The 24679-nt window shown below is 32.9% G+C and overlaps 1 protein-coding gene across 1 annotated transcript in view; it reads left to right on the forward strand.

Annotated features, from left to right (window-relative positions):
* Nucleotides 1-24679, forward strand: part of DNAH12 (dynein axonemal heavy chain 12) — a 299548-nt gene that overhangs the window by 16980 nt on the left and 257889 nt on the right. The window contains exons 5-12 of the mRNA XM_081284134.1: nt 5362-5551; nt 7148-7220; nt 7447-7605; nt 7802-7997; nt 9799-9987; nt 10879-11035; nt 11756-11847; nt 21708-21886. Coding sequence (XP_081140260.1) covers nt 5362-5551; nt 7148-7220; nt 7447-7605; nt 7802-7997; nt 9799-9987; nt 10879-11035; nt 11756-11847; nt 21708-21886 — 1235 coding nt within the window. The remainder of the gene's footprint in view (nt 1-5361; nt 5552-7147; nt 7221-7446; nt 7606-7801; nt 7998-9798; nt 9988-10878; nt 11036-11755; nt 11848-21707; nt 21887-24679) is intronic.

Genomic DNA, 24679 nt, shown 5'->3' on the forward strand with positions numbered 1-24679 from the left:
TAGACCCACACAAATATACCCAACTGATTTGGAGGGGGGGGTGTTCTGGGGATTGAACTCAGGGGCAGGCAACAACTGAGCCACATCCCCAGCCCTATTTTGTATTTTATTTAGTAACAGGGTCTCACCAAGTTGCTTAGTGCCTTGTTGTTGCTGAGGCTGGCTTTGAACTTGCCATCCTCCTGCCTCAGCCTTCTGAGCCACTGGGATTACAAGCATGTGTCACCACACCCAGCTCACCCAACTGACTTTTTAAAAAAATTTTAGTTGTAGATGAACACAATACCTTTACTTTACTTATTTATGTGGTGCTGAGGATCGAACCCAGTGTCCCACGCATGAGAGGCAAGCGCTCTACCAGTGAGCCACAACCCCAGCCCCATCTGACTGATTTTTTTAATATTTATTTTTAAATTTTAGATGAACACAATATCTTTATTTTTCATTTATGTGGTGTGAGGATAGAACCCTGTACCTCATGCATGCGAGGTGAGCACTCTACCATTGAGCCACAACCCTAGCCCCTCCAACTGATTTTTGACAAAAATAATTCAATGGAGGAAGAATAACCTTTTCAACAAATGGGGTGGAACAATTGGACATCCATAAAAACAAAACAAAAACCTTAGTCTAAACCTCATACCTTATACAAAGATTAACAAAAAATTGATCATAGGTTTAAATATAAAAGGTAAAATATAGGGTCTGGGACTGTAATTCAGTGGTAGAGTGCTTGCATAGCATACATAAAGCCCTGGCTTTGATTCCCCAGTGCCTTTGATTCTCAGTACCACACATAAGCACATAGACACACATGCACACAACCAGTTGTGGTGGGGCATGCCATAATCCCAGTGGTGTGGGAGGCTAAGGCAGGAGGATCACAAGTTCAAAGCCAGCCTCAGCAACTTAGCAAGGCCCTAAATAATTTAGTAAAATCCATGTCTTAAAAAATAAAGGGGCTGGAGATGTGGTTTAGTGGTTGAGCACCTCTGGGTTCAATCCCTGGTACCAATTTAAAATAAAGTCTATCAAAATACTTTTGACATCTAGGATGTAGTTTAGTGGTAGAACAATTACCTACCATATCTGAGACCCTGGTTTAATCCTTAATATCAGGGGAAAAAAAAACTTTGAGAAGAAAAAATAGGAGAAACATAAAATTATAAAACTTTAGACAAAAAATGTCAAAAGACTAGGCAAAGAGTTCTTGTGTATGACCTCAAAAGCATAATCCATAAAAAACTCCAATAAGAGTTTATCAAAATTGAAAACTCTTGCTCAGCAAAAGACCATTAAGAGGATGAAAAACAAGTCACTCACTGAGAGAAAATACTCCCATATCCAAAAAGAACTAGTATCTGGAATATATAAAGAACTCCTAAAATTCAACAGTATAAAAATAAACCAACTAATAGAGAACTGGGTAAGACATTTCACCATAGAGGATGTATTGGGGGCAAATAAGCACATCAAAGATAAATCAATATCATTAACCATTAGGATAATACAATTTAAAACCATGATGAATTTTTCCTACATACCTATTAGAATAGCTGAAATAAAATAGAGACAATTCCAGTTTATGACTACTGCTGCTGCTGCTGCTGCTGCTGCTGCTTTTACTGGGGATTGAACCCAGGAGCACTTTAAAAATTTTTTTTTAGTTGTCAATGGGCCTTTATTTTGTTCATTTATTTATGTGCGGTGCTGAGAATGGAACCCAGTGCCTCACACATGCTAGGCAAACACTCTACCATTGAGCCACAACCCCATCCCACCAAGGGACACTTTAGAACTGAATTACATCTCAGTCCTTTTTATTTTTTGTTTTGAGCCAGACTCAAATAGTCTTAGTCTTGTTAAGTTGCTGAAGCTAGCCTTGAACTCTTTTTTTTTAAAGAGAGAGTGAGAGATGGAGAGAGAGAGAGAGAGAGAGAATTTTTTAATATTTATTTTTTTTAGTTTTTGGCGGACACAACATCTTTGTTTGTATGTGGTGTTGAGGATCGAACCCGCGCCGCACGCGTGCCAGGCGAGCGCACTACCGCTTGAGCCACATCCCCAGCCCTAGCCTTGAACTCTTGATCCTCCTGCTTTAGCCTTCTCAGTTGCTGGGATTAAAAGCATGTGCCTGGCTCCAGCTGATTTCTTTCTTTTTGAATATTCCCTTGTATTTGCTTTTCTGACTCTTGTTATTTCTCTGTCATCTTCATGGTTTCCTCTTCCTTGTCTGCCTGTAGCTGCTGTTCTCTTTCTGTGAATCTTCCTGGATGATTCAATTTCTGGTTTTAACTACCTTTTATATGTTGCTGATTCCAAAATAATTTTATGTAAAAATACCTCAAATTCAACATGTTGAAAAATGAACCTTCCTTCCTGAGATTGTTCTAGTTGTTATCACTATCAATCACTCATGCTTAAAATGTCTGAATAGTCACTTCTTTTCCCTCTCAACTACCCACTTGCCATGTAATTTGTCCCCACATGGCTGTGACTATTTCTCAAATTGATCCTATTCATGTTCTATCCTTAGATCAGAATTTCATTTTTTGTTTTAACTACAGCAACCATCAGTAGCTTACCACAACCTAGAGAATTAAAGCTTAATGTGGCCGGCAAGGCCTTTCATAATGTGACCCTTACCTATTTGCCAACCTCTTCTCATCACTCTCTATATTATACTTTATACTACACCATAATGGACTTGCTTGAGGAAACAGGACATTTCTTACCTGCTACTTTTGCCCAACATGTCCTCTTTCCATCTGTGCTTTCTGGTTGTCCCTAATCCAGCTCAGTCATCATGCCCAGGAAGCCTTCCTCTATTACTACGTATTTGGCTAGATGATTCCATCTTTAAAATATTTGAAATGTTGGTACATATGTTTTACCCATTTTTTAAAAAAATATTTATTTTTTAGTTATAGGTGGACACAATATCTTTATTTTATTTTTATGTGGTATTGAGGATAGAACCCGGTCACGCATAGTAGGCGAACACTCTACCTCTGAGCCACAACCCCAGCCCCTGTTTTACCCATTTTAATTGTGAGTTTGGACTTATTTTCCCTTTATGAATTGTGATAAAATACACATAACACAAAATTTACTGTGTTAACCATTTTACAAATATAGTTCAGTAGTATTAAGCCTTTTTACCTTGTTATGCAACCAATCTCCAGAACATTTTCATCTTGTAAAACCAAAACCCTATGTATTATTAAATAATAACCTTCCATTTCCTCCTCTCCTCAGCTTCTTGCTATTACCCTTCTTTTTTCTATGAATTTAATAACTTTAGATGCTTCATATAAGTGGAATTATACAATATTTGTCTATATTTTTGGTGATTGCCAATACTAATAAGCATGTGCTCTACCTCTGAGCTATATTCCCTACCCTGTATTTGTCTTTTCATTATTATCTTGATTCACTTAATAAACTGTCTTCAAGATTCACCCATATCCTAAATTTTCCAAGAATTTGTTGTACTTTATCTTGAGGTGTATCTTGCAAATATTTTTTCCTGGAATGCCAGTATTTTTGACTTTTTCATTGACATTTTTGCCTTGCATACTGTTCTTATTTTTATTTTTTTTTTGTACCAGGGATTGAACTCAGGGGCACGCGACCACTGAGCTACATCTCCAGCTCTATTTTGTATTTTATTTAGAGACAGGGTCTCACTGAGTTGCTTAGTGTCTTGCTTTTGCTGAGCCTGGCTTTAAACTTGTTATCCTCCTGTCAGCCTTCCAAGCTGCTGGAATTACAGGCATGCCCACTGCACCCGGCCCTTGCAAATGTTTTTATATAGTCAAAATTTATCTATCACAAATCTGGGGATGTGACTCCATAGTAGAGTGTTTGCTGGGAGTGCATGAGGCATTGGGTTCATATGGCAAAAGTTATCACTTTTTTTCTTGATTGTATCTGAAATTTGAATCATACTTGAGAAGTTTTTCCCTATGCTTGAGCTATAAACTTGATTTTTTTTCAAAATATTTTTAGCTGTAGATGGACACGGTACATTTATTTTATTTATATGTGGTGTAAAGGATCGAACCCAGTGCCTCACATGTGCTAGGCAAAGCACTCTACACTGAAGTACAAACCTAGCCCCTTGATTCATGTTTTTCTTCTTCTTGTGTAGTTTCAATGTAGAATTTAAATTTCTGATCTGTTTGAAGTTTATTCTTGTGTATGGTAGAAGGTATGGACTAATTTATCTTTTTCCAAATGACTAACCATTTGTCCCAGGACTATTTATTCAAACCTTGATCTTTGCCCCACTGCTTTGAGATGCAATGATAATTTTATGTTAAATTTTCTGATATACTGCTCTGTTTCTGGACTTTGTATTCTTTTCCACTGGCCTGTCTGCTCATATACCTTTATCTTATTGTTCTAATCACATAGGCCTTATAGTATGTTTTGATGTCTCCCAGGGCCAGTCCTCCATGGTATCTTATTTCCTAAAGTTTTCTTGGCTATTCTTATATGTTTATTTTCCCACAAGAACTTTATGATCAAGTTATCTAGTTTTATTAAAATGTGTATAGATATTTTTATTGGATTGTGTTAACTTTGGAACACAAAATTGATATTTTTTAGGACATTAAATGCCTTTACTGAGATTAAATGTTGTCTTCCATTTATTCATGTCTATTTTTTGTTAGACTTCTCATTCTTATGGAAGAATTTGTGAAATTAGACTATAGTACTCTTATATCATAATATAACATTCAAGAGAGCATAGGCTACTGTTATGTTTTTTCCACATTTTTAATAATTATGTTTAATACTTTAACATTTTTTTATTTGTTCTAATTAGTCATTATGTTTAATACATATCTCAGTAGTCACAACAGTGTTTGAGTATTTGTTGAATTAAGGAATAATAAATTAGTTAAAGGAGCTTCTTTTTGGCTTGAAAAAATGAAGGATGTACTAAGAACATTAATTTGACAAGAGCTCATAAAAAAAAGATAAAATGTTTGCGACGCTTTTTTTTCTGAAAAAAATGGTTTTTATTCTGAAAACATGTTATTGCTGACAATATGTTTTTTTCAGTACTGGCGATTAAACTAAAGCTCTTGAAAGTTCTCTGCCACTGTGCTACAGCTCCAGCCCTTTTCATTTTAATTTTGAGACAGAGTCTGGCTAAATTGCTGTGTTATTCTTGAATTTGTAATCCTCCTTCCTTAGCCTCCCAAGCAGCTGGGATTACAGATATATGCCACCTTGCATGGCTACGAATATTTTTATTCTGAAAAATATGTTTTAGTAGGCTTGAGCTCAGGAATTATACTGAAATGTCACACCATGAAGAACATTTAATATTTCTTATTATATTTTCAGTTCAACTACATGTTTATGAAGCACTGTGTAAAAAGTAGTCCTATAGTACCTATTCAGCAGGAATGGCTGGATAACATGTTAATGCTGATACCTGAGTCTTTAAAGGAAGGGAAAAAAAGAGAAGAACTGCTTGAAAGTCTCATAGATGAGGTGTCAAGTGACTTTGAAAAAAGCATGAAGAGATATTTGGGTAAGTAACACATCAAGCTTCTTTTGCCTTTGCTTCTGGTGTTGAATCAAAAGTAGAAGCAAAATAAATAGTGAACACTATATATTTAAACTATTATCAATTTCAGATATGAATTTTTCTTAAAGTTTTTTAATTTTTAAATTTTTCTAGTTGTTGATGGACACAATATCTTTACTTTATTTATTTATTTTTATGTCATGCTGAGGCTCAAACCCAGTGACTCAAATGTGCTAGGCAAGTACTCCACCACTGATCCACAACCCCAGCCCTGAAAGTTTTATTTTGTGCCCATAATACAGTCAAAATCTTTGTAGTTTAAGGGCACTTTTTGTAATTTCTGTGTTTATTAGCTAATCCTTGTAGAGTTTTGATTTTTTAACTTTGCCTTTTTGGTTTTAACTTTCCTGTTTACAGGGTTTTCAGAACATATTAATGTATTTGGCAGATTTATTAGGAATTTAATCGTTATGATTGTTATTGGAATATTTTTCTTTTTTAAAAATATTTTTGTTATAGATGGACACAATACCTTTGTTTCATTAATTTATTTAGTTTTATGTAGTGCTGAGGATCAAATCCAGTGCCTCACAGGTGCTATATAGGCGTTGTTACCACTGTGTTACCACCCCAGCCCTGGAATATTTTTTTAATTGAAAAAAATTGTATATTTTATCATGTACAACATGTTTTGAAATATGTATACATTGAATAATGGCTAAATTTAGCTGATTAACATATGTATTGCCTCATGTACTCATGATTTTTTAAAATATTTAATTTTTAGTTGTAGTTGGACACAATACCTTTATTTTATTTTTATGTGGTTCTGAGTATTGAACCCAGGGCCTCCACATGCTAGGCGAGCGCTCTACCACTGAGCCACAACCCAGCCCTCTCATGATTTTATTTTTTTGTGTGTATGATAAGAATACTTAAAATCTACTTTGTTAGCAGTTATCAAGAGTGCAATACATGTCATTCACTATAGTCACCATATTGTATAATAGATCTCTTGAATTTATTCCTCCTATAGAACTGAAATATTATATCTTTGAACCATCATCTCCCCAGCCCCTTTTCCCTCCAGCCCTAGTAAGCACCATGCCATAAGTTTTCTTAAGTGGCCATATCAGGGACCTTTGAGTAGACAACACAAAGAACTGAGAATTAAGAGTTTTCCTGTAACTGAATTTACCTCCATACTATGGCTAAAATAGTATTAAGAGCTTGATTTTGCTGAATTTGATGGTGAATGCCTGTAATCCCAGTGGCACGAGAGGCTGAGAAAGAAGGATGGAGAGTTCAAAGCCAGCCTCAGCAAAAGTAAGGCACTAAGCAGCTCAGTGAGACCCTGTCTCTAAATAAAATACAAAATAGGGCTGGGGATATGATTCAGTGGTTGAGTGCCCCTGAGTTCAATCCCTGGTACCCCCCCCACCCCCGCGAAAGAGCTTGATTTTGTTCTAAATAAAGTTTTTTTCCTTCTACTCATTTTAATTCATAGTAAACTACCATCCCGTAACACAAATCAGAGATTTTGATATGAACAGGTCTTGCAAGGATTTCAAGAAATATTAATACAAACATATATTTTAGTACAGAGTGTTCTTGTGAAACCACCAGTTAAATGGCTTGAAGATGAAGGAGGCCCTTTACCTGAATCCCCTCTGTGAGTAAATCATTTACTTTATTTATTTTCCTATTTTTTGTGCACATATCAGAATTTATTTATCCATATATTCATGCATGGACATAGTAAAATATTTTAAAAGTAGTATTACATCTAGTTTTTTTATACTGTTTGAAAATGAACTGATTTTACATTCACGTCTACTGTTGTGAAGCACTAGGGTATATTGTTTTAATCATATTTGACGTGGTGTTTTGCTTTTTAGAGGACTAGATTATTCCAATCCTTGGCATTACAACTATGTGCAGGCAAGAAATCAAATAGCATCTGATTTGCACATTGTTCATCCAACTATGAAAATATTACTGGACCTTGGTTATATAACATTTGCTAATACAGTTTTGCTGGATGTAACAGGAATTAGGTAAAATACTATATTTATTAATTATCATTCTAAATGTATCCTTGCTTGACATTTTGACTGTATAATTTTTAAACTGACTCATAAATGTTCAAAACACTTCTTTAGATTTTAGAACTAAAAACAATTGTCATCAATAATTGTGTATGAAAACCAATGTCTTTTGCTTCAAAATAGATATTTTTTCCCTCAAAAATAGAGCTAAAGGCCCAATTGATTGTGAATCACTAAAAACTGATCTGTCCATTCAAGCTAAAAAGGCAGAAGAGAAGATAATGAACACATGGTATCCACAGGTTATAAGTCTCTTTACCAAGAAGGAGTCACTAGAAGGCATTAAGCCTGAAAAATTGGATGCATTTTATAGTTGTGTTTCCACACTTATGTCAAATCAGGTAAATACATTTTATGTATCTTAAATGATAGCATTGTTAAAATTATTCAATATTTTAGATAACCATTCTGTTAAAACAGTGCTGAGTAATTATTTTGAAATAAATTAAGAAAATATTTTTATTGTAATTTTGTTTGTATTTATCAAAAAATAATTTTTGAGGCAATCTAAAATGAGAGATGACTGGGGATATAGTTTAGTGGTAGAATGCTTGCTAGTAAGTGTGAGACCCTGGGTTCCATCCCTAGAATTGTAAAAATAAGTAACTTAATAAAAAATGAGGAAAGTCTAGAAGTATGTGCCAATATTATGAGTGATTAACTTGGCTCATTCTTAAAGGCTGAAAGCTAATCATCTCTATGAGTATGTTAAGAAAAGGACTGTTCTAGTAATACATTTTTGAAGTTATTAAATTCCAAGTTGATTGATTTTTTTCTCATTTTGTTCTCATTGAGTCTTGGTTCAAAATGTTATTGATTATTGATCACCACCCCTCCTTTTCTTCCCGCCATCTGGAGATTGAACCTGGGTGCTTAACGACTCAGCTGCCTCCTCAGCTCTTTTTATTTTTTTACTTTGAGAGAGGGTCTCACTATGTTGCTGATCCTGGCCTAGAACTTGTGATTCTCCTGTCTCAGCCTCTTGAGTTACTGGGATTACAGGCATGTGCTACTGAACTCAGCTATTTATCATCTTTGAATGACAGAGAACATTAACTTCAAACAATTATATTTATAGGCTCCTCAAATTTTTATTACTGTAAACATAACAATCCTAGAAAAACAGTTTTGATTAAAAACTCTCTTTTGGTAAAGATTTCCAAAGATTCTATGAATTTTGTATTGTTTCTTTAAAAGGATAATATATATGTTTAATATCTGTATGTATTACTGTAACTAATATATATGGTTTCCTTTCCACCTTTACTCTCTTAAAGGGACTAATTATTTGGTGAACAGTAAAGAAATGCACGTTTTGAAGATCATTTAAATTTATATTCATCTGTTGGGCTACATTTCCAACAGTTGGTTCTCTATAAGACTGCATTTTTTATACTTAGAAATATATTGTGTAAATACCAAGTTCCAGTGGCTTCAACTTCACCTAACGAGTGTGCTAGACATCTGGCTCTCCAGAGAAAATAACCACCTAAGTTCTGGTGTTTGATGATTTCTGTGGTGTAAATATTCTCACCATAATCTCTAGTTTCTTAGTGTTTAACAACTGACTCCCATGATTCTTGAATATTTAATAATTGGCTTTTGTAAAAACAGGAGCTCTAGCACACCACTTCTCATGTGCATGCCACGCTGTTACAACACTCACTTTTAAGGGTCAGTCCTGCCTTATGCCCAGTATTTACCATGTTATTTGATCTTCTGGAATGTTTTATGTGCCAGGGACAGACTTACTAAAGAATTTGGAAAATTCTCTGTTGCCATTTTCAAATTGTTGATATTCTATTTAAAAGTATGGTTTGCGGGGCTGGGGCTGTAGCTCAGTGGCAGAGTGCTTGCCTTGCACTTGTAAGGGACTGGTTCAAACCTCAGCATCACATATAAATAAGTAAAAAGAAAAAAATAAAGGTCCATTGACAACTAAAAATATATAAAGAAAAATGTGGTTTACATATATTGTTCTGTTTATTATCTTAGACTATTTATTAAAAAATATATTTGCTGAATGGTAATTCCAAGACTTATAGATTATAGTGATTTAATTATGTAAAAGAATTTAATGATTTTAATTAAAGATTGATTTTTGTACTTTATAAATTAATAGTAATTTATAATATCACGCAGCTAAAGGATCTCTTAGTAAGGACTGTAAAAGCATTTGTAGAACTGTTTGACTCAGAAAATCAACAAAGATTGCCAATATTTAAGATGGAATTGACATTTGATGATGATAAAATGGAGTTTTATCCTACCTTTCAAGATTTGGAAGATGTTGTTCTGAGTGTGGTAGAACGAATAGCTGAAACTCTGCAGGTATTATATCATCCTTACCTATCAGGTTTCTTTATATAGCTCTATTTAGGAAATTTAAATTATTTGAGTTGAATCTTTATGAAATTTTTATATGCATAAAGTGCTTTAACTTTGTTTTATTTTCTTCCCTTAATTATTTTATTTTTTAATATTTTTAGCTGTAGATGGACACAATGCCTTTTTCTTATTTATTTATTTTTATATGGTGCTAAGGATTGAACCCAGTGCCTCACATGTGCTAGGCAAGTGCTCTACCACTGAGCTACAACCCCATACCCCCACAAGTTATTTTAAATTAGAAAGTGCTTTCTCTTTGAAAATGTCTCCTGATTGAAAAGGACATTATCCTTGTTTGAGTTTTTTCTTATAGTTATGAACTGAATTTTTGTGCATGTCTCATTTCCCCTACTGAATTATGAGGTGTTTTTTTTTTTTTTTTTTGGCCCTGGGAATTTAACTCAGGGACATTTTACCACTGGAATACATCCCAAACCCTTTTTATTTTGAGACAGGACCTTTTAAGTTGCTGAGGCTGACTTCGAACTTGCAGTCCTCATGCCTCAGCCTCCCAAATCCCTGGGATTACAGTGTGTGCTGCCATACCTGACTGAATTGTGAACTTCTTAAGAACAAGATCTAATTTCTAGAGCTGTCTATGTAATCACATTGACATTATAATAAATAAATATTGTGGAATGATGTAAAACTAACCCAACTTAAGTTTTTATATTGGATTGCAAGCTATTGTCACTTTTAAATTATTACTTTGCATTGAGTTATTTTTTATTGGACTATGGAAATCAGAATTTTTAAAAATATAGAATAAAAATCTCCATATGGATCAATTGCACATATAATTAGTACATATGTTTTTATTTGTATTTGTATTAGAATATCCAAACAGTACCCTCTTGGCTATCAGGAACTTCAACACCTGTAAATCTTGACACAGAACTTCCTGAACATGTGTTACAGTGGGCTCTTAATACATTGAAGGTGGCAATACATCAGAACTTACAAGGTGCAAGGAAACATCATGAGACATATGGTATATTTGAAATATTTAATATTATATGTCTTTTTAAACACTTCATTTTAACTACAATATGATTGGATATTTGGTTATCCAGGGTTGTTAAGGATGACCCAGAACTGAGCATAGTTACTGCTTTTGACAAGAGTCAAGGATCAAACCTCCCAAATTTGAATTTTATTGCCTGGTATATATGATGAATGTTAACAGAAGAAGAGAACCCAGTGTTCCACGCATATGAGGCAAGCGCTCTACTACTGAGCCACAACCCCAGCCCCTCCATTAAAAATTTTTTTTTTTTAGTTACAGATAGACAAAATGCCTTTATTTAAATAAGGAGGAAGCTAAATCAAGGGTAAAACCAAGATAATTCTTGAAAACAGTTTTGAAAAGCCTGGGGGAAAATTTTATTGGTGTGTAGTCTCTCTAAGTTTGTTTGAGGTCAAATAATTGTTATTTGGCAGTCTATTATTTACTGGTATCATTTATATCACTAAGTTATTTTAAAAGCTTCAAATACTCTGTTGCCCTTATTAAAAATATACTTAACTTCATTTGCTTATTAAGTCTTTTATTTTATTCTATCCATTCTTTTAAATTCAGAAATCTATGTATATGCATAGTATATTAATAAAAGTATATGAGTAGTCTACCCTATTTTATGATCATATAAAGAAGCACTTTACCTTTTTAAAAGAGTATTATCAAGATTTTAATTGGCTTATTAATTTTCAGTTGAAAAATATAATTGGCTCCTTGATGGTACTGCAGTTAGGGTGATACAGAATTTTCAGGCAGAAGATCATACTTTTGATGAATACACAGAGGTAAGTAGTAATTCTGTTTTTTGTTGACGCTTTTTGAATTTCTCTTTAAATTATTCTAGGTCTAGATGTTTTAATTAAGTTAAATAGAATTTTTATTTTAAACACCATTTTAATAAACTAATTGGTTAGTGTTTTTTTTCTTAGTTACTCATTTACTTATTCATCATTTTAACAAAAAAATCCCTATCATATTCAGATACCTCCTAAGATTTTGGTGATTCAGAAATAAATAATACATAAATACTTTCTTCAGGAGCTTAAATCTGGCTTGAAATCCTGATATAGAAAGAACTAGTATGACATAAGATAAATACTGGAAGGAAGAGATGGTCAAAGTATGGTAGAAATACAGAAGAAGGAATGATTGCTTTTGCTTTGGAAAATTGAAGGATTCATAAAAAATGAAAAGTGAGCTAATCTTTGAAGTAGATGTTAGATGCAGAAGGAAGAGGGTAAAGCATGAACAAAGACCTAAAGTGTTCAAAGGTTTTTAAAGAACATCAAATAAATAAAAACAATGAAAGAATGGGCAACAGGAATACTGTATGTGGCAGATTTAGAATATGATGAGGTTGGAAATGTAGGTTGGATTCACATGGGAAATTCTTTTTTCTTTTCATTTTTTTTTAGTTGAACACAATACCTTTATTTTGTTTATTTATTTTTATGTGGTGCTGAGGATAGAACCCAGCGCCTCACATGTGCTAGGTGAGTGCTCTACCACTGAGCCACAACCCCAGCCCCTGGGAAACTCTTGATCAAGACTTTGGACTTTGTTCTGAAAGTTTTTAGCCATGGAAGTAATATACTTGGAGTTGAGCTTTAGGAACTCTAGCAGCAATGGGGGAAAAACAACTGCATAGAAAAGATTCCTATCTCCTCAATGGACCTTATTCTGTTGGTTAAAACTGAGCTTATTTTTCTTATTTCTTCATCTTCTCTCTACTGACTGTTTAGCTTGTATTTTTGATTTTTTTTTTCTTTTGTGGTACTAGGGATTGAACCTGGAGCCTTCTATATGCCAGGCAAGCATTCTACCACTTTTTTTTTTTTAGTTGTTGATGGACCTATATTTTATTTATTTATATGTGATGCTGAGAATCGAACCCAGTGCCTCATACATGCTAGGCAAGCACTTTGCCACTGAGCTACAACCCCTGGCCCCCAGCCCTCTATTTTTAATGTAAAATTTATAAATTTTAATTATTATAATATTTTAGAATAAGAAAATTTTAAACATTTAGAAAAGTTGAAGGAATTTTATAGGGAATACCACCTAGATTTTAGCATTTAACTGTATTTGCTTACCCACACATTTATTCATCAGTTCATTCCCTTTTCTATCCTTCATTAATTTCAAGAATGAATAACTTTTTAAAAATAAACTTTATTGAGGTTAAGTTTCCATACAATAAAATGTATTTATTTTAATTTTACAGTTACATGAATAATGGGAAATTTACACACCCATGTAACCATTACCAGAATCAAGATATATAACATTTTCACTACCTCAGAAAGTTTTCTTGTGCTCTATCCTGGTCAGTTTTTTCCATGCAGACCTCAGGCAACAGCTGTTACATTATATCTTTCTTTTCTAAAGTTTCACATAAATAGAATGGTATGTAGATACTTTTTTGAGTCTGGTTGCTTTTATTAAGATACTTTTTGAAATTTTTCTATGTTATCTGTATCCTTGTTTTTGAGTAGTATTTCACTGTATGGATGATATATGATTTGTTTAGTTATTCATCTTTTGATGAACATTTGGGTCATTTCCAAGTTTTTGGTTATTATGAATAAAATTACTACTGTTTTTTGTGTATAAGTCTTTGTGTGAACATAGTGTTTTCAGTTCTCTTCTGGGATTTGGATTGCTGAATGGTATGGGTATTGTATCTTTAACCTTTGAAGGAACTGCTAGTTTTTTTTTCAAAGCAATTATACTAATTACAGTCTTACCACAGAGTTCCAGTTCTGTCACATACTTTCCAATCTTTGTCAGTCTTTTTAATTTTAGTCATTTTTGTTATGTGCACATTGGAATCTCATTTTGGTTGTAATTATCATTTTTCTGATGACTGAGGGTGTTGAGTATCTTTAATGTGTTACTTTTCATCTGTGTATCTTTTTAAAATTAATGTGTTCTGATAGTTTCCACATTTTAAATTGGATTTTAAAAATGTTATTGTTGAACTATAATGGCTCTATATTATTGGGTGGTATTATAATAATTCTTATTGTTGAGTTTTGAAGGTTCTTTATATATGCTGGGTAAAGTTTTATAATCTGAAATATATTTTGCAAGTATTTTCTTCTAGCTTATAACTTGGACTCTTCATTTTTGAATGATGCCTTTTAAGGAGCAAACATTTTAAATTATAATGAATTTTACCTTATCAATTTTTTTCTTGCAGAGTCATGCTTTTTGTGTCCTAAGAAATATTTTCCTACCCTGTGATCATAAATATTTGCTTCTATGTTTTCTTCTAGAGGTTTTATAGTTATGGTTTTTACATTTAGGTCTATGATCAATCATAAATTAACTTTTTCATGTGGAATAGGATATGGGCCATGGTTTGGTTTTTGTTGTTGTTGTTGTTGTTTCCATATGCATATCTAGCTATCCCATCGTTGTTTATTGAAAATATTATATTTTCCCTGTTAAACTATCTTGGCATGTTTGTTGAAAATCACTGTCTGTATTTGTGTTTCTTAGTCTATTTCTTAGTCTATTCTTTTCCATTGATTTATATATATATTTTGACAATCATTCCATTTTATTATTATTTATTATTGTTAATCCCTTACTGTGCCTAATTTATAAATTAAACTTTATTATAAGTACGGGGGGAAATGTCTGTGGGATTCAGCGTTATCTGCAGTTTCTGGCATCTGAGGAATATCTTGGAATGTATGCCCCACAGATACGGAGGAACAACTATAACTACAGTTGCTTCAGTCTAAAGCTATAAGAAAACAGTCCCAGTTTCTTCTTCTGTGAAAACATGCAGCTTGTCATCCTCCCCTGCAGTTTGAGCTTTTTTGTTGTTGTTCTTTTTAGTTATACATGACAGTAGAATGTATTTTGACATATAATATATACAGGGAATATAACTTCCCATTCTGTGGTTGTACATAATGTAGAGTTACACTGATCATATATTCATATATGAACATAGGAAAGTTATGTCTAATTCATTCTACTATATATTTATTTTTATTATAGTACCACACTCTTGATTTCTGTAGTTTAAAGGTAAGTTTTAAAATCACATTATATAAATTTTCCAACTGTGTTCTTTTTCAAAGTTATTTTGACTCTTTGAGGTTCTTCGCATTTTCATAGAAATTTTAAAATAATCTGTTGATTTCTAAAGAGGCTAGCTAGATTTTAGTTAGAATTGCTTTGAATTTTTAAATCAAATTTGGGAAGAATTGCCATCTTAAAATTGAATCTTTCAATACACAGCCATATTGTATATATTAATTTATTTTGACTTTCTTTAATGCCTCTCAACAATGTTTTGTAGTTTTCATTGATTTTACAAATATCTTGAAAATATCAGTTTTCATTTTCATTGATACTATATACAAACATACTTTTGACATTTTGATCCTACAACAGCCTTTTTTAAAGATTCCTTAGGATTTTTTATATATGTGCACAATATAAACCTTTTTTATTTTCCTTTTCCTATCTGGATCTTTTGTTTCTTATGTTGCTTTATTGGCACTGTATAGGATTGCCAGTAATGTTGAATGAATAGTAGCAGTGAGAGAGGACATTTTTGTCTTATTTATGATCTTATGGAAACATATTCAGATTTTTATCATCAAAATGTCTTAGGTATAGGTTTTTTGGTAAATGCTCTTTATCAGGTAGATGAAATTCCTTTCTAATCCAGGTTTGCTAAGATGGAGGTAGGTTCATTGGTTTTTGAATCTTTACTTTTTCTGCATATATTGAGTAGATCATGTGGTTTTTCTCCTCTTTTCTGTTAATGGTTTGAATTACATTTATTAATGTTTAGATGTTAACCCAATGTTGCTTTCCTGAGATAAACCCAAATTACTTCCAGAATTTAGTGGCTTAAAAATAACAAACCTTATGGAGCTGGGATTGTGGCTCAGTGGTAGAGCACTTGCTTGGCATGTGTGAAGCATCACATATAAATAAATGAACAAAGTAAAGGTCCATCAAAAAAATTTTAAAGAAATCCAGACTTTATTATTACAGTATTTGTGAGTCAAGAATCCAGCTTGGCTTAGCTAGGTGCCAGTGTCTCAAAGTCTCTCATCAGGTTGCAGTCAACCTGTCAGCTGGAGCTGTAGTTTCATATGAAGTCTCATTTGAGAACAGAATCATGCTTCCAAGTTCACTTAGGATTCAGTTTCCCATAGACTGTTGAAGTTCTGATTCTGGATACATACACATTTAGGATTAAATTTCCTTGATGAACTCCCTTTATTATTTTGAAATGCCCCTCTTATTCCAGAAAAATATCCTTAATCTAAAACCTGATATAAATACTCTCTATATTTCATTTTTAAGAAAAGTTTTGCTAAGGTGTAATTCACACATTATGCAATTCAATATTTTAAGTATATTTATAATCATTACAATATGACTTAAAAATATTTAAAAGAAGCTCCAGGCCCAGTAGCTATTATTCCCCATCCCAACCTCAGATCCTAAACAACTACTGATATGTTTTTCTGTGTTTATGTTTGTATATTTTTTTAAGAGAGAGAGAGAGGGAGAGAGAGAGAGAGAATTTTCTAATATTTATTTTTTAGTTTTCAGTGGACACAACATCTTTATTTTATTTTATTTTTTACGTGGTACTGAGGATCGAACTCAGTGCCCCGCACATGCCAGGTGAGCACGCGCTACTGCTTGAGCCACATCCCTAGCCCAATGTTTGTATATTTTATTATGAGCATAATTTTGTAGAATTACGTTGTGTTTTGTTCCTGGATTCTTTAGTATATTGCTTTCACGGTTCATAATTGTTATAGACTGAATCTTCATGAGGTCATGAAGATTTACTCCTATGTTTTCTTTGAAGAATTTTATAGTTTTGGCTTTTACATTCCTATCTTTGTTCCAGTTTGATTTGATGAGTTAATTTTTACATATGTAATGAGCTAAAACTTTAATTTCATTCTTCTGCACATGACTCTCTAGTTGCCTCAGCACAATTTTTAAAAAATTATTTTCAACAAGGGTACCATTGGATAATCCTCATACCCTTGTCAAAAATCAATTGACCATACATGCAAGGTTTTATTTATGGCCTCTCAATTCTATTCCATTGATCTATGTTCTTTCCTTGATTGTTTTTGCTTTGTAGTAAAATCTGAAATCAGAAATTACAAGTCTTACTGCTTTGTTTTTTAAAGATTGTTTTGGTTATTCAGAGTCCCTTCCAATTTCAAGTGAATTTTAGAATCACTGTCTCAGTTTCTTCAAGTAAGTTAACTGGAACTCTGATGGGGATTGTGTTGAATTTATATGTAGATCAATTTGAGGAGTTTAGGCATCCAAACAATAGTAAGTCTTCTAATCCATGATCATGGAATATCTTTCCATTTGTTTAGATATTCTTGAGTTTCTTTTAATAATATGGTTTTCAGAATGCATATTTTGCTTTTATTTTGTTAAATTAATTCCAAAAATATTTAATTTTTTGATGCTATTTTATTTTTAGATTATTTATTGCTAGTACATATAAACGCAATAGATTTTCATGTATTGATCTCACTTCCTGCAACCTTGCTTGGCTTGTATATTAGTTTGAATAGTTCTTTTATTAGGGGATAGCTTAAGATTTTCTATATATATGATCAGATCCTATTAATAGGATATATTACATTAATTGATGAAAACAACTTTGCATTGCTGGAATAAGTTTCACTTTGTCATGATATATAATTATTTTTATGTTGCTAGATTTAGTTTATGATATATTGTTGAGTTTTGTGTCCATCTTCATAAGAGATACTGTAGTTTCTGTTATTGTGATATTATAGTTTGTCTGCTTTTTATTTCAAAGTAACACTGGTCTTAAAAACTTTTCAAAAATATTTGGAAGAATGATTGGTATTCTTTTTTAAGTGCTTAGTATAATTTATTAATGAAGGGTCTGGACTTTCCTTGTAAATAGTTTTTGGGTTATTAATTCAATTTCTTCACTTTTCATAGATCTACTCAGATAATCTATTTTTTATCACATCAGTTTCAGTAGATTGTGTCTATATAGAAATTTATATATTTCATCTAAAGTTATGTAATTTATTGTATACAATTGTTCATAATATTCCCTTATGATCCTTTTTATTTCTGTCAGGATGTCCTCTTTCATTTTTCTTTCTCTTACAAAAATTAATGTTTATTCCACCTTTGTGTTATATTCCTGGATCCTTCACCAATGTTACTTTAGGAAAAAACAAAAGCAAAACAAATGAGAAACTGAAATCAGAGTCACTGATGTTATCAAGTAGGGAAACAACTAAAATCTAGCCACCATCAGCAAGAGAACAGCAAAGATAAAGCTGTCAAAAGAAACAAAGAAGGGCTCTGGATGTGGCTCAAGTGGTAGCACTAGCTTGGCATGCGTGAGGCACTGGGTTCTATCCTCAGCACCACATAAAAATAAAATAAAGATATTGTGCCCACCAAAAACTAAAAAATAAATATTAAAAAAAAGAAACAAAGAAAACTGCTAAAAAACCCTGTATGCATCATATTCTTTCAAAGCAGCAAAATATGTCCCTGCATACAATGGAATGTAAACTCAATTATTTTCCTTTAAGGTATAGAAATGTTAAGTTCTTTTGAATAGTATGAATGGGTAAAATGTGTTTGTAATGGTAATTCAACTAAACTAATTAAGAGTGGGCCAGGAACACATATAGGGCTTCTGGGGATGATGTGGCTGTAATTCTTTGATTGGAACAGTGGAAACACTAATAAAAATTTTCAAAAATGAACAAAAAAGTACAAGACAAAGGCAAATGGGACTTCTTTTATATCTTAGCAACATTCAGATGGAATCAAATTTTAATTCAGTCTACTCTGCTTTTAAAGAAGTTTTGGTTCAGTTCCCATTTATGGATTCCTTGATGCAGTCTCCTAGGAGACTACTCAGAAGGTGTCTTAAACAACAAACTTGTTTTTAGTGGTGGAGCTGCCTTAGTAGCTGTGTCTGCATGGAACTGATAACTAATCACTGTCTTTGGAGGAAGTCCTAACCTTTCCTTGTATAGTCTCTCTATATGTGTAGTAGCCTCTCTTTTCATATTTAGTAGTCCATATTGCTATCTTACCACCTTTGGCTCTAACATTAACAACAGCTCCACAAATATCATCACTATAGTCATCAAAAGATTCTACAGTAAGGCACAGCAGGTCACTTCATCTCGGCCGTTTGTTCAATATAATGAGCCATCTTCTACCCCGTTTGTATTTCTCATCTTCCCGTATAGGATCAATACCATCCTTAAAAAGTGAGTAGTCACAGAGAGGCATTAAATTACTAGACAACTAGTTATGGTTGTGGAGAGCCTAAATGGTCTTCAACAGTATCAAACTTAGAGATCAGTTAAAAGTTTGCTTGCCAAGTTACTTTAATCATTTTTTAAAAATGAGAGTGCCCATCCACTCTGTAAATGTTTTATATAGTATTATGAGTTAGCAACCTCCTGATTATTATATTCTGTTTTCTTCTCTTCTGTAGGCAGGTGATTAGGAGTAGAGGTAGTTTCCAGTTCCACAGATGCTGTCTTAGATTGATCTGATCATACTCCTCTTCTATTTCTGATTACAGTAATTTGCATCATCTTTTATCTTAGTCACTGCATTTAAAGGTTTGTTGATTTTGTTGTTCTTTTCAAAGAACTGATTTTGGTTTTATTGATTTTTTTCTTCTTTTTAAAATATTCTATTTAATTTTCACTCTAATCTCTTATTTCCTTTATTGTACTTGCTTTATTTTTTTGTTTGCTTTAGTTTTCCTCAGGGACTTATGGTGGATGTTCAGGTTATCATTTGGGAACTTTCTTCCTAATATAGGAATTTATAGCTATATATTTCCTTGTAAGCACTGCCTCAGTTGCAGCCCATAAATTTTTATATAGTAGTTGCCTTCATTTGCATTAATCTCAAAGTATTTCCTGATTTTCCTTTTGATTTATTTTTACCAATAACCTAAGACAGTTTAATTTCTACACATTTGTGTTTTTTGTTGATTTCTAACCTCATCTCACTATTGTTAGAGAAGATACTTTGTATTGTTTCTACCCTTTTAAATTTACCTAATTTTGTTTTATTCCTTAGTAAATGGTGTATCCTGGAGAATGTTTTCTGTGTACTTGAAAGAGTGTACATTGTTTTTGTTGGGTAAAGTGTTTCTTATGTCTGGTACTCTAGTTGTTTATGGTGTTGGTCAAGTCTTTTGTTTCCTTTTTGAGCATCTGCCGAGTTGTTCAATCCATTATTGAAAGTGGGATATTGCAATCTTCAACTATTTTGCAATTGTTTATTTTTATTTTTGCTTCATTTCTCTCAGTTATTGTTGCATGTATTTTAGTATTCTGTTGTTAGGTGCAAATGTGTAAGTAAATGTTATATATCTTGCTTGTGGATTGACCCTTTTTGTTATTTTGAAGTGTTCCTCTTTATCTCTAGTTAAATTTTTTTTGAGGGGGGCAATACTTGGGATTGACTCTCTGGTGTTCTACCATTGAGCTACATCTTTAGCCCTTTTCATTTTTTATTTTGAGACAGGGCTTCCCTAAATTGCTGAGACTGGCCTGGAACTTATAATTCTGAATTACAGGCGTGAGCTACCATGCCCTGCCAATTTTGTTATCCCAAAAGCTCAGAATGTTGAGGCAGGAGGATTCCAAGTTTGAGGCCAACCTTGGCAATTTGGTGAGATCTTTCCCCAAAATAAAAAGAGTTGGGAGTGCATTTCAGTTGTAGAGTGCCCCTCAGTTCAATTTCAATAAAGAAAGGGAGGGAGGGAGGGAAAGAAAAAAAGAAGAAAGAAAATTATCCCTTTATTTGGGTGTTAAGAAATTTATAACCAGTATCTTCGATATTTGGTAATAGCAGAATGTCTCAATTTTCTCTCCTTTTAGATTATTTTGAACCAAAAAGTTTCCTACATTTCTTTTCCTAAATATTGAACTAGAATCATTAGTGAAGCATTAGTAATGATAAAAGCAAATATATATTAGCTACAGAAATTGTCACATGTTACAGGTTTCTAAATGGAGAGGAATGAGTTGGCTCTGGGAATAACTATTTTTTAAAAATATATAAATATTTTTTAAAAATATTTTTTAGTTTTAGATGGACATAATATTGTTATTTTATTTGTTTATTTTTATGTGGTAATGAGGATCAAGCCCAGTGCCTCACACATGCTAGGCAAGTGCTCTGCCACTGAGCTACAACCCTAACCCCCTGGGCAGAATTTTTGAAAATAATTATCGAGGAAAATTTCACCTAGTGAAATGCTGTAAATGGCATCATACTGGATATTTATTTACTAGTAGATTGACAAACTACTTAGTGAAAAGATGGGTTAGAAAAAGATTTATGTTGGCTGAAGGTATAGCTTTGTGGCAGAGCATGTACTTAGTGTCTCTGAGGCCCTAGGTTCAATTCCCAGAACCAAAAAAAAAAAAAAAAAAGATTTATGCAATGAAAGGAAAAATTTTATTTATTTAGCAAAAAAGAAATGAGTTTATATTCATGATTAATAATTTCATACAGTGCAATATTATAAAATCACTGATGATTAGAAAATTCTAAGCATTTTTTTCTTTAAAAACTCTTTTTTTTAAAGTTTATAGAATCATTTTTCAGTCTTGCCTCAGAAATAATGCTGTTGCCTCAGTGGATGCATTACCCTATGGTGCGTTTGGATTGTGAAGATTTGAAGACAGGCTTGACAAATAAAGCAAAAGCCTTTGCAAATATATTATTAAATGACATAGCCTCAAAACACAGAAAAGAAAATGAATGGTAAGTAGAATTAATTACCATCCTCAGAATAATAGGGCCAAAAGAAATATTTTGCTAAAATAATTCTCATTTAAAAAGAAAAGATTAACACAGAAAGTACTTACAATTTCTCCTCATTAGCTGCTCTCCTAAGGAGGTTCCTTTTTAGTCTCATTGGGCTGGGTTCTTTTTGTCTGGTACTGTTTGAGACTGGTTTTAAGGCAACTCAGGATTGAAGAAAAGAAAAGAAATTGAAAGAAGTCAGTGTTTGAACACAGGAAATATGGCAATAAAAAGGTGATATATTTTCTGTGATACTGGGAAGATCTGTAATCATTCCTTACCCAAATATTTATTCATATCGCATAGCTTATTTTTTTTTGTGTGAAATGGAGACAGTGATAATACTTTGTAGGGTAGCTATAAAATTGGATTCATAAACTAGTGGCCTATTAGCTGTGTGTGTCATGCAGATATGTTTTGTTTTTCTCACATTGTTTTATTTTGTTTTAAAAAATTTCCATTTCTGTCAACATTTCAAAATTTAGATCATACACAAAGCTCACATGCCCCCCAACCCACTAGATTTCCTACTTTTTTGAATAAAAAGGTTAAGACTATGCCATATCGGGACTGCAGTGGTAAAAGGAACTAAGAAGTGACTTTTCTCTTTAGATGGGAAATGTGTCCTGTGTTTTGTTCACCAGTGGTCGAGCAACTCATCAAAATTCATTTTTTTTGTTTCCTCTCAGCCCCTGCAAAATTTGAGTTTGTACCTTCTATAAAAGTTAAAACTAATATATGTATAATACCTAGCTCAGTGTCTGACATATGGTAGGTACTTTATAGATGTTAGCTATTATGTTTATCTTCCCAGAGGCAGAGTGCAAAGAGTATGTATTTTGGAATCGGACCTGAATTTAAATCCTGGCTCTGCCATTAACTAACTATTATGCGGGCAAGTTACTTGATTTCCCTGAGCCTCAGTTTCCTACTATGTCACCTATGAAGAATACCTAGAATTACTGTTATGATAACAGATAACATTTTTAAAGCATATAGCCTTATGAATGACATAAAATAGGCATCCAATGCATACTTTGAAATGAATATACAAATGACTGTCAGAAAGTGAAATGTTTATCATGTATACTTAGGACAAAAACATACTACACAAAAAAATATCAAAGATGGTAAAGTATTAGTCCCTATCCCTTTCTTGAGAATCTTAACAATTTTGTTAAGAGCAATGATAATGGCATAATTAATCCAGAAATGGTTGTATGTTTAACATAACCTATTAAAAATTTTTTAGGGGCTGGGGTTGTGGCTCAGTGGTAGAGTGCTCGCCTAGCATGCATGAGGCACTGGGTTCAATCCTCAGCACCATATAAATGTAAAATAAAGATATGTGTCCATCTAAAACTAAAAAATATATATAAAAGATTTTTTAAAAATAGTACTTATGATTTTTTGGAAATTTTTATTATTTCCAACAAAATGACTATAACTTACAAACCCATAATAAAAGAGCAGCTGGAAAGTCTCCCAGTTTATTCTACCTAGTTGTTTCTTTAATTCCTTCCTGAATAAATTCCATGCTTGAGATAGGGGAAATGTGTTGCCACTATGTTATGTGCAGGATCATTAAAGAACAATTTGCTTGGGCCACCTTAATCTTACCATATTGTTTGCCTCCTGTACTTCTGATGAAATACCTTCCCAAGGGACAGATTCTACTCTGTCAAGAAGAAAATTTTACAAGATTCTCTTTTTGCATTATCCACACTGGGGCATCGCTTTTGTTTTTGCTATTCAAGAATTAACTATAAAGTTCTGCATGATCTGACTCCTGCTAACCTCTCCAGTTTCATACCAGGTCCTCTCCCTTGGCCTGTTTACTATTCCTGAAGTATGCCAAATTTAATGCTGCTTCAGGGCCTTTGTTCTGAAAGCTCTTTCTTGATATTTGCATGACTCAGTTTTCTTCTCTAGCTTTGAGAGAGGCCTTCCTTAACTACTCTATATAAAATAGGTCCTTTCCCTATACTCCATCATTCCCCCGCACCCCCACTTTCCTTGCTTTATTTTTTCCAGATAGCACATTTTTATTACTTAACATTATGTGTGTTTATGTGCTTTCGACTCTCTCCTTAGCTTGTATATAAGCTTTATTAGGGCAGGGACTTGGTTGTATATGCTTCTGTTTCTCTAGTGCTTATAGAACGTTGTAGGCGCCCAATTCTTTATTAAAGGAACAAGTTAATTCCTCCACATAATATATATGAAATACCTGCATGAGCTAAGATTTATTTTTAAAATCACATCACTTTTATACTTTTTTTTTTTTTTTGGCATGGCCTTTTCCCCCTAATATGTCTGGTAGTAACATGATAATACAGGTATTTTAAAGCACAAGATGACAATTCTATAACATGTTGTTTTAACTCAGTAATTGCTATAGGGTATCCAATACATTCATACACAGGATATTAAAAGAGAATTATAGCATTAAAAATATAAATAAGGAGGCTGGGATCATAGCTCAGTGGTTGAGCGCTTGCCTTGCATGTGTGAGGCACTGGGTTCGATCCTCAGCACCACATAAAAATAAATAAATAAAGATATTGTGCCTATCTACAACTAAAAGAATATTTAAAAGAAAGAGATAAGGATTTGATATATTTAATTCCTATATGGTCATGTTTCACAAAAGGCACTAATAATTAAACTAATGATTATAGTTACTGATAAATGAGAGTATACTATGTTTTAGACTCTTTATATTTTTTTTTTTTTTTTTTTTTTGGACCC

The sequence above is a fragment of the Spermophilus citellus genome (assembly GCF_964194105.1).
Source record: "Spermophilus citellus genome assembly, chromosome: 3".
Classification (NCBI taxonomy): domain Eukaryota; kingdom Metazoa; phylum Chordata; class Mammalia; order Rodentia; family Sciuridae; genus Spermophilus; species Spermophilus citellus.